The sequence below is a fragment of the Rattus rattus genome, chromosome X (genome assembly GCF_011064425.1).
Source record: "Rattus rattus isolate New Zealand chromosome X, Rrattus_CSIRO_v1, whole genome shotgun sequence".
NCBI classification, from domain to species: Eukaryota; Metazoa; Chordata; class Mammalia; order Rodentia; family Muridae; genus Rattus; species Rattus rattus.
In genome coordinates, this window is record NC_046172.1 from 54,066,318 (window position 1) to 54,077,766 (window position 11,449).

The 11,449-nt window shown below is 41.9% G+C and overlaps 1 protein-coding gene across 1 annotated transcript; it reads right to left on the reverse strand.

The window, feature by feature from the left end:
* Nucleotides 1–351: 351 nt before the first annotated feature.
* LOC116888256 (probable G-protein coupled receptor 83) lies at nt 352–5,854 on the reverse strand. Its single transcript, XM_032889539.1, has 5 exons — nt 5,679–5,854; nt 2,311–2,801; nt 1,989–2,114; nt 1,475–1,608; nt 352–1,072 (listed from the first exon to the last, which is right to left on the reverse strand). Exons 2-5 carry the CDS (start codon nt 2,698–2,700, stop codon nt 352–354), a joined length of 1,371 nt encoding a protein of 456 aa, XP_032745430.1. The 5' UTR covers nt 2,701–2,801; nt 5,679–5,854.
* Between the last annotated feature and the right edge of the window lie 5,595 nt (nt 5,855–11,449).

Here is an 11,449-nt window from a genome sequence, read left to right on the forward strand (position 1 = left end):
CATAAGTCTTTTACACTGATGTCTTTCAACCACAGTCCCTCCATCTTACTATCTCTACTAGTGATGACCACAGGTCAAAACTAGAGGCAACAAAAGATTCTTATTCAGGAAATCTGGTTCTCAGAAATGCATCTGCACAGTCAGTTTTCTGGAGTATGGCACAGCAGACTACTCAATTAGAGTTCTGCTGCCAGAACTACAAATCAAAACCATGAATGGATTTGTGAGGCTGCACATGATATTAAACCATGGTCCTCAGTATCTAAGTTACAGGTTACCTCATCTCTGATTGAATTGTCTGTGCCAAGGTACTCATTAAATAAGATTCCAGTGGATCAGTGATTGCCCAACTTAGTGAGTGCTAGTCTGCATGTGGATGCAAAAGTAAGAATCCCGGGTTGAGGGGCCGGGCTCTTCATCTAGAGAGGGATCTGGATCCTCCCATTCCCCCTGGACAGAGACCTGGGAATTATCCCCTGTGGCCAAACTGGGATCCTCAAAAACCTGGGGCTCTGGAACAGCCAGGGGAACTCGTAGCAGTGAGGATGTTGGGAGCTCCCGAAGCTCATGACTCTCCCGTGGCTGTATTTGCTGAACCTGGGAGCTACTACACACAAACAGTGATTGCATCCTGAAAGAGGAAATAGATCTCAGTTTGGCACGGAAGCTCCTGTTGAGCCAACAGTAGATGAAAGGATTGTAGCAGGTGCTACTCATCGCAAACCAATGAAAGGCATAGAAAATCACACTGTCGTTTTCTACACCTGCACTGGAAATAAGAACCACATAGAAATTAAGCGGAAACCAACAAACTGCAAAGACCAATACAATAAGTATCAGCATCCGGATGCTCTTCTTGCGCTTCTGGTAGTGTGCCATAAGTTGACGAGCCGATGCATCACCAATAGCATTCTGAATCCACAGCCTCTTTCCTAGGTGAGAATAGGTTACGACAATCACCAGAAGTGGCAGGATGTACAGCAAGATAAATGTCCCAAGGTCCACATACTTCGAAACCAGTGTGCTGGGTCCAGGAAAGGAAGGGAGGCAGTAGCTCCTGACATCACCATCCCTGGAGGAAAGCAAAATAGAAATTAAGATAACATGACTAACTGAATAAATACGTGAACACTTCTAGTAGCTACTTGTAGAGTGTGTCCATATAAAGTCCCAGGCCCTTGAAACTTTAGGTCTTAATTTCTTCAATTTTAAAATTAAGGAGGTTAACTAAAATGTTATCTCTTGCAGGTCTAGTCTGGATTAAACTGAAGACAACCAGATTCGTCATTGCCAGTTATCTTGATTGTCCATCCTCTTGGTTCCACTAACACATTGGAATTAGAAAATGGCACCTTATCTTCGATTCAGGAAAATGGGGGAGTGATGAAAGTGAAGTTAAGAACATCACAAAGGTGAACTTCCTGGGAGTCTCTAGAAAGATAAAAGGTGAAATTGTCCATTATGTCTGACTTACATGTTGACGAGAGTGAAGAGATTTTGGTAAATTGCATGTGGCAGAGCAAGGAACACTGCAATACTCCAGATCACGCCAACAACAAATAAGCTCTGAGAGTGGGTTAGCCTTGGTTTCATTGGGTGCAGAATAACCTACAAAAGAGAAGCAACAGCCTTCCTGAATGAGCCCAGGTCAGGGTACTTTGCATAATCAGACACGGGTTAATAAGTTTCTGCTTGGGTTACAGAATTTACTTGGACTATTAATTTATTTTATTCCAGTATCAACACTGATGGATTGAAGGTAGTTTAGGGGGAAAGAGAAAATGCATAAAAACACACATATATAGTCTCAAAGCTCTGAAATTCGAAATGGTCTCCAGCTGTAAGAGTAATGACAGTGAGGAAAGTGTCTGAAAACATTCTATTCTCAAAGATGTTTCCACCCTATAGATTTCTGTAAGATATCTAAGCTTCCTGGCCATTTCTCACTGCCTGCACTTTTATTCAGAAGTGTCCTCAGGTTGTCTTACCCGGTGCCGGTCCATAGCAACTGCCATCAGTGTAAGAGTTGAAACATGGAGGGAGCAGTACTGAGCAAACCGACTGACATGACACATGATCCTACCAAAAACCCACTGTCCACTCAGGAAACGAGCCTAGGGTAAGAAAAGGGGGGAGGAGAATAGGTTAATTATTAAAATACTGCCTTTAAGCATCGCAGAGAAGCTAGAGTCCAGAGTGGAGGCCCCAGGCATGCAAATTCCTGTTTGTTTTCTAAGTTCCATCACCTATACCTAAAATGGAGCAGCTACATTCTTAAGTGCTGAAATCAACTCTATAGAAATCACTCACCAGAGCAAATGGACTGTTGAGCAGGATTATCAAAATGTCAGATATTGCCAGATTGAAGATGAGAAGGCCTGTGGATTTCTTGGTTTCCTTGTGCTTGACAAAAACTTGGCAGACCAGGGAGTTGCCAAAGAGAGATATCACTATGATGACTGCATATGCAAAAGTCAGCACGATCTTCGCCATGATGTGGGGATTGCCCCCTATCCATTTAGTGACGGTTCCTCTTGGCCCTCCCCATTCTGCACTGGAGATATTGGTTCCATTCTGGGTTGTATGATTGCAGCTTTGATCCTCGATTGATGGAACCCAACTGACATTTTCTCCGAGACAATCAATGGCACTTTCCATTTGTAACAGGAAAGGAGATGCTTCCTTGAAGGAAGCATTCATTTTTGTCAGGGGAGAATTAAGCAGACCCTAAGGGACCATAAAGGATATAGATACTGAAGTCCTTTTTCCAAATCCTTGCAAACAGAAACTCCTGGTTCCACCTAAAGGGGGAAGGATCAAACACATTAGCATTGTATAAACAGTGGGTCCAACAAAGAAGCCAGGAGCCAGGTTTTCACATTGTTTTTAATAGAAGCTAGCAGGCTTGCTAGTCAGCCCACTTTCACTAATATGATAGAATCCAGAAACCAATTAGATCACACATATAACGTGATCAAGCCAGAAGAAATGGGCTTCTAAATAGGTGGTGAGTCTCTAACTGCAGAGGCTATCACCTGTTTAATAAAGGACGAGGGAAGTAATGTGTATGTTTGCATACATCTAAAAAGGTAGGATGTCAGAGACTATAAACTTAAAAGGAAGACTTTTGTTTTCATTTCCATACTACCCCTGTCACTAAACAGCACTATGACTGCACAAATAACTATGACTGACAAAAAATTAATTTCATATTTCTAAATTTTAAAAAGACCCTCAAAATGTTTTCAACATAAAGAAATAGTAAATTTGTGAGATGAAATTTATGCCAATAATACACAGTCCAATACTTTTGCACCGCATACATTTGTCAAAATGTAATAATATATACCACAAATATGCATTATCATCGTGTCAACCAAAAGTAAAACTACATACCTAAAAGGTATTTTTCCTTGGCTTTTCTAACTATCTAATAAAGATGCTATATGCTTCATAAGCTGGTGCAGAAGATTAAATTGGTATGCATGAATGAACATGTATACTATTCAAATAACTTCATGATAGAAAATTCTCTGTTTCCTTCTGTTTGAATCCATTTTCATTGTTTTTAAGAAAGTAAGTTCTGGTTAAAAGGGAGAAAATGACGTTTCTCCTGTGTGTGGGAGTGGGGTGGGGGGGTGGTTTTGTTGTTAGTTCATGTCCATGGGTGTTGTGCATGGACTTTTGTGTATATCTGTTTTGTACGACTGATTTAATTTAGAAAGTTATGTTATATTGCTTATGTAAACTTACATGTAGCGTGATTATATTGCCATGATGCAGTGTACATTTTCTAAACAAGACCTTAGTGTGTGTTAGGTGGTATGTTTGCATGCTATGAAATTATGTGATACGTTTCTCTGCTGTACATGCACTTGTATGGTATGTTTTGTTCAATGTGTCTGGTATATGTTTGTGTAGAACAAGTAATGTAGTGCTGTTTGTGGTTATACTGGGGGAGGAGTCACAGATTTTCCTTGTTTTTCTCTCTTCTTCCCACCTCTTTCTGGCTCCTTCTCCACAAAATCTACTAAGGAAAATTTTGGATGTAGCTGAGTGACACTTAGGATGCCTGAAAAACTGAGTTCCATAGTAAACACGCCACAATTACATCACAAATATTTTAATCAGAGTGCCCCCCCCACACTTCTTATTCCAGAACTGGTAATGCTAAAGCAGAAAGACCACAAGTTTGAGGACAGCCTTGGCTGTAATAACCAGTTTCAAGTGGAGATGTATACTGTTAGCCTGTCTCAAAAATGTTTGTGTTATGGGGAAAACAAGGAGAATCCTTATGCTAGGGTTTGGGATCTGTTTTGACAACATAGCGTTCCTAAATTCTCTTCTGACTGGGTGCAGTCAGGCTGTAGTGCATGGCTCTGAGCAAGGGGTGCCCCCCCCAACATAGCATCTAAATAAGCCAGGTTTTGAGCCTTAAGGTTTGAGCTTCTGCCCCTCCCTTTGTTGCAGGGGAATATGAGGGGCGGGGGAGGGAGCTCCAAGCCGTTTCTGGAATTTTCTAAACCATCAAGTGGGGAAGGGATTTAAAAACTCGAGATTATTTATTTTTGTGAAGAACTACTTCTCTCCAGCAAGACTTCTCTTTAGTCAAACGGTCAGAAGGGGGCAGTGGAGAGGAATATGTAATTTCATTCATAGCCCCTTCCCCTAATTTCAGGAGGGCGGTGCTTCAAGGAACCACGTCATCTTGAGACCTCAGCCTCGCGAGGGTGGTTGCTATTGGTGACCACCCCTCAACCTCCAGCAACACCCTGGAGACTGAGGTCCTAGAGTTCTAATTACAGAGATTTGTTTTTTACTGTCTTGCTGGTAGGAAGGATGACGAACACTGATCCTTCTCTACCCCATGCTGGGGCCCCCTCCCCAGTTATGAAGTAAATGATTCCAGCTGGGAAGGGTTCTTGTTGGAGGAGAAGTACCCTTTGCAGCCCTTTACAGCCCTTTGTAGCCCTTTGCAGCCCCCTTTTCTCCCTGGAGAGCGAGATAGGGAGGAGGGTGAGGGGTCTGAGAAGGGAATGCGTATCCCGCCGCATCGCATCTCTAAAACTGGCAGCTGTCTTTCCAAGTCATGAGGTCAAGCTTACAGTTGGTGTGTACTTTGATGCGCAAGAAATCACCACTACCACCATCCCCTCCACCACCACCACCACCACCACCACCACCAGAGTAACAACAACAACAACAACAACAACAACAACAACAACAACAACAACACAAAACCAGCGTTTTCTCATCGTAGAAGTGCGACAGTGTGGGGGCTAAATCACCAAGAAGTCCGAGATGTAGTAAATAGAAAAGAGCGCTTTCAAACAGGTTTTGGAGCAGATATCCTCACTTTTTAGGAGTGCCAGGATCCCTGATGATAGGGACAAAACAGGAGGGAATTTCTAGGGACTCACCCAGAGCTCTTAAGAAATCGGTATTTTGCGCTTGCAGATAACCTGTGGAAGAAATGCATCCCAAAAAAGAATACAGGATGAGGACTCGGGGGTGTGGGCGCCTGGTAGACTTGGGGCTGCCATGTCCCCAAATCTTTCTATTTCATGGGCAGTCTGACTTTAGCTACCCATTTCCCTGTTTACCTGTTGTCAGTTGCAGGGACAGCAACTCACCCCCCACATATCTCCAGGCTTTCCTGTGAATGTTGAGAGACTTACCTTAGAATCCGGAGACGGACTGGGAAGCTAGGAGTCTAGCAGCCTCTGTCTGCTGGGCAGGCAGAGGAGACCTGAAGACGGACTAGCGGACTAGAGGGCTAGCCGCCTGTCCGTCCAGGTCCGTGCTCACTCCAGAGCCCGAGGTGCCTCTGGCTCTGCGCACCACAGCCAACTGCCGCAGGCAGAGTCGTGCGCACTCCCCCGCGTCAGTGGGACTGGGTAGTGACCCTCAGCAGTAGGGGGCGGGGCCCCGCGGGGGCTGGCAGAGCTTTGCGCGAGACTTTGCCTGTACCACGAGATGCTGTCTGGGTCCGCAACACACAGGGTGGGGGGAATGGGGGGGCACAGGTGGCCTCTGCAGCTAAATCAGAGCTAGTTAATTTTTTCCACACTTGCACTGCCTAACTGAGGCTCTAGTCTTCCCTATTAAGACACGGACACTTTGGGGACTAGACCAGATGGTGCATCTGAATTTGGGGGTTGGTTGCTGCGGATGGGGTACATTACTCCTTTTTTAAAAACCTCACTCATCTAAATACTCCCATTTCAGTTCATCAACCAGAATGTAATTAACTCAAGTTCTTTCATCGCGAATTTCCTGCTACCCACCTCCCCAAGGTAACTTGGTCATCGTATTTAAAAATAAAACCTGCATGGAGCCATAACCAAGCAAACACGATGAAGCCTTCGGAACCGCAGAGGCTTGGAATCTGGAGGCGGAGGGTGGCAGGTGAAAGGGAAAAATAAACAGTTAGGGTACAGGCATCTTTAGAAAGCTGCCTTAGCGTGTACTTACAGTGATGCCGAACAACCTATGATAGAAGAACTATGCATACGCTTTTGCAAGACCAGAGTGGTGAATATTTCCCACGGATCCATTTTTCCCCCCTAGGAAAAGGAAAGCGGAGGGGAAAACAAAAGGAAGATGAAAAATACAGAAGCAGGAGTTTCCTGGCATAAAATTCCCAAGAATCAAGTCACTTTAGAATTCGGACCACTTGTTCAGCTATTTTGTTTCTAGAAAATTCTTTTTCTGCCCTCATTTTGGTGTTTGGTGTGTGTGTGTGTGTGTGTGTGTGTGTGTGTGTGTGTGTGCGTGTGTGTGCGTGTGTGTGTGTGTGTAGTGTGTTTTCAGGTAGAGAAAATAGCCAGACTGTACTTTTAATTCACAGGTTAGATTCCTCATTTCCTCCATGATCTCTCTTCTGAATTTTCTCGAAGGAATATGTAAGCAATCAGAGAGCTCTTAGTCGCAATGACTCACTGAGTCTCTCGGCGTAGCACAGAGGTGCCCTTAATCTTTTCACATCTGATTTTCACTCTGTAATATGCAAACTCTCCAGATTTCTATCAAGCTCAGTCTTTCTTTCAGGTAATGCAAAAATTCCATTTCGTTTTATTTACAACATATTTCCTACCAAAGAGTGCAGGAGTAACTCCATCTGTCAAAATCACTAAATATCTTCCCCCCAAAGACAAAGATTTTCTTAAATCTTTCTCAAATATACTTGATTTGCTTTAGAGACTTCAGGAGAGTTCTACATCTCATCTTTCTATGAGTTCGTGTGATAGACCTCCCCTCTTAGTTACCCCTGGCTTTTAATAAAATAAAAAAAAAATCAGAATAGCAACACCTCATAATTTTGCCTCACCCTAACTTTTAGCAGGAGATATTAAAACCGTTTCCATCTGGACATGAATATTTACCAAAAAAGGTGTTTATCCAAAGCAGAATAGAAGCAAGCTCATCTTTGCAGCATCCAGAAGTTCCTTTAATGACCAGTCTAGAAACACTGCTGTTTTCTACATAGGATTTAATCACTGAACACAGGAGCAGGAGAAATTCTGTCTGTAAAATTGACACCAAATTTATCTAAGTCCCCAAAGAGTATGTTCTTGCATCTCTCCTACAACTAAAATTCACTTCTAGACAATATTGAAAGATTCCTTATCTTCTCACATCTTTATCAAAGTTCTCTTAAGCATAAAGCCACCAGCCTCTTCATGTCTTCATTTGACCCAGCATTTCCTCTTTAAAGGGGCCTATTCAATCTGTTCCACACTGGAAGAGAAGCCAAACACTCTAGAAATATTACTAACTATTCCTCCATTGTGCTAAATTTCAATGTCACATCCTTAGTTGGCCTCTGACAATCACTGATCGAACCCCTTCAAGCCCACGATGCCTTTAGATTTCAAGAGTCCCTCAACAACAGTAGGGTAACCTCAAAAAAGCACAACTGAGGGAGAAGAGTGAATTCCAGACCTAGAAGGAGGCCATTTGGATAAGGTAATCTAACTTGTTTTCACCATACAATGGCCTCGGACGGACATGATTACTTTCACTCAGTCCCCTGCTGTTTGCATAGCACACAACTCCATCTTGTTTTCCTGCTCCTTGTTCCTCTCCTAGGTAGACAACAGCATCATTAACCTTGCAGAAATCTTCTTCTTTACCCTGCTAAGCTTTGGTACAGCCAAGATATAGCTCTTTCTTCCAGTCAGTGTCCAGGATTTAAGTTGCATCTTCAGCTTGCTTCTAAAGCTGCACTACTTGGTCTTCTTCCGAAATCTTCCAGCTAAGGAATGCAGCGGCTGCACGTGTGGCTCACGGAGAGTTAGCTCAAGCCAGCCAATCGAGGGCTGAAGAAAGAGAGCACAAGCTCCAGAGCTGTCAAGCTCTTCCCACAGATCAAAGCCCTCCTGGTAACAGATTTATAGGATTTCACCGGGAAGGAGGAGTGGGCGGAGCTCCAGACTATTGGTTCAGAGAAAGGGCGCGCAGGGGGGAGGAGAGAGAGGCTGAGGGCTCTGTGGCTTCCTTTGCTGCCCACGGAGTGCCAGTTTTGAATAGTCTTACCATGGTAGGCACTGTTTCCCAGAATTTATGTTCAAATACAGGCAAATTTCTGCATTTACCTTCCACCCCACCGCAACCTAAACATCTCTTCGAAGGTACAGCTCTGGTCCAAAGAAAGTCCAAAGGGCTTTCTTTGTTGAACACAGGGACACACCTGGTACATAATCTTATACAGTGCTGTTGATTTTTAAAGCTTTAACGCAAAATTACCATGATTTTTTCATATGGACAAATATATGTATAATATATATTTCTTTTTCAAAGAGAAAACACACAAAAAGGCAAATAATGTGCTTCAGGTGGAAGTATTAGTGGGAAAGCCAAGCTGCCCTTTATACCATAAGATTCTCCACATTCTCACGATGCCTCAAGATAAATTCTCTGAAGTGACAGCATAGTGTTAAACATGCCTGTTTCTCTTTTACACACTTGCTTGTCACACGTTGTGCATTTAGAAGTTCTGGTGTACTGGGTTTATGTGAGATTGTTCTGTAATCTGTGTGCTTTCCTGTCAGTAAGTTAATGTAGCTTGCTGAGTGTCTTTTAGTTGTTTATTGACTTGGGGATGTTTGTACACCCATCAAATTACCTAACCTTGTTGATGATTCCTGCCACAAAGCAGTCTTTTTAAAAAATATTTATCCTAACACCTCACCAAACTCTTCAGACTATTTTAATAAGCCTACTTACTAACTCAACCTTCTGACTTCTCTCCTCTCAGCATCCCTGAATAGCAATAGTTATAGCTCAACCAAGTCAGATTAATCTAAATAGCACTTTGATTATATCATGATTACTGCATATGAAACATAAATAATTGTCTTGTTTCTAAAATTCTGTCTTTATAGAGGCTGTTTCTAAAATTTGCTTCATACCATCTAAAACTGTTACTCAGTTATTAGACATGACATACCTAGTCACCTTCAATTTTAGTACTCAGGAAAGTCTTCGTCATTTTCTAATAGTGTCTTAAAATATTGTCATACAATTTACCTACATGAATATACAATTTACCTACATAAACTTCACAATCAAGTGTTTATGTAATATCCACACTTGTATAACCATCACTGAAATACATTCTAGAACCTTCTCATGACCACAAAAAGAAAAGTGGTGCCCATTTCTTTCCATTGTACCTAAGCATTCTTCTTCAACTTTGAAAAATAACTAATGTACTTTTTGTATATATGGATTTTATAAGTATACAATTATAGATGTTTTATGGTCTTGTTTTATATGGTATAGTGGTTTCTTTTATTAAAATATTATTTTATATGTATATATGTTGTGCTTGCATATATGCATGTGTACCATACATACACTTAGTGCCCTTGGAAGCCCAAAGACAACATTGGACTCCTAATAATTGTAAGTTATACAGATTATAAGCCATCATGTGGGAACAGGGAACCAAACCCAGGTCCTCTGGAAAAGGGTAAGACCCCTTAATCAGTGGGCCATCTCTCCACCCACAAAGTTTTCCTTTATAAATAGAATATATAAATGTAACAAGAGAATGGGTTTTATTGTGATATTTTCATATATAATGTACATTGCTCATACCTTCTCTTAATCTTCACCTCCTCCTATTTATCTCTTTCTACATCCCTAATAGCTTCCACCCCACAACTTTTCTATCATTTTTTATTCTTCTAAATTTCATATGAGAGAAAATATACAACACTTGGTGTGATGATTAATATTGATTTTTTTATGATGGAATCTAGAACCACTAGAATTTGGACAAAAGATTATGGATATGAGCACAAGGGATTGTTAATATTGTGATAATTGAGATGTGATTATGATTCACATAAAATATTAGTGTACTATTCCATGGGCAATGGTCCTGGAATAAGAAGGAAAATAAGCATGCTTATTCATTTTCTCTGCTTCTTGAGTACAGATAAAATGTAAGCAACTGCATCATGCTTCTTTCACTGTGACTTCTTTACTGTGAAAGACTGTACTGTAAACTGTGAGAATTTCGGCCAAGGCAAACCCTTAATCTCTTTTTTTTTTCTGAAGTGATTTTACTTTCTTTTTCTTTCTTTTTTATTGGATATTTTTTATTTGCATTTCAAATGCCGATCCCTTTGAAACTTTCCCTTCCTTAAGACCCCTATCCCATCCCATTCCCCTTCTTCTATATGGGTGTTCACCCTCACTAACTACCCCTTCCCACATCCCCACCTTGGCATTCCCCTACACTGGGGGGTCCAGTCTTGGCAAGACTGTGTTTCTCCTCCCATTGATGCCCAACAAGGCCATCCTCTGCTACATACGCAGCTGGAGTCATGGGTCTATCCATATGCACTTTTCAGGTAGTGGTTTAGTCCCTGGGAGGTCTGATTGATTGGCATTGTTGTTCTTATGGGATTGCAAGCCACTTCAGCTCCTTCAATCCTTTCTTGAATTTCTCCAACAGGGACTCCGTTCTCAGTTCAATGATTTGCTGCTAGCATTCGCTTCAGTGTTTGTCACACTCTGGCTGAGCCTCTCAGGAGACAGCTACATCAGGTTCCTGTCAGCATGCATTTCTTGGCTTCGTCAATATTGTATAGGTTTGGTGGCTGTAAATATATGGGCTGGATCCCCACATGGGGCAGGCTCTGAATAGCCATTTCTTCAGTGTCTGCTCCAAACTTTGTTTTCACATCCCTCTCTATAAATATTTTTGCTCCCCCTTTTAAGAAGGAATGAAGCACCCACATTTTTGCCATCCTTCTTCTGGAGTTTCATGTGGTCTGTGGATTGTATCTTGGAAAATTAGAGCTTTTGGGCGAATATCTACTTATCAGTGAGTGCATACCATGTGTGCTTTTCTGTGATCAGGTTACCTCATTCAGGATGATATTTTCTAGTTTATTCCACTTGCCTATAAATTTCATAAAGCCATTGTTTTTGA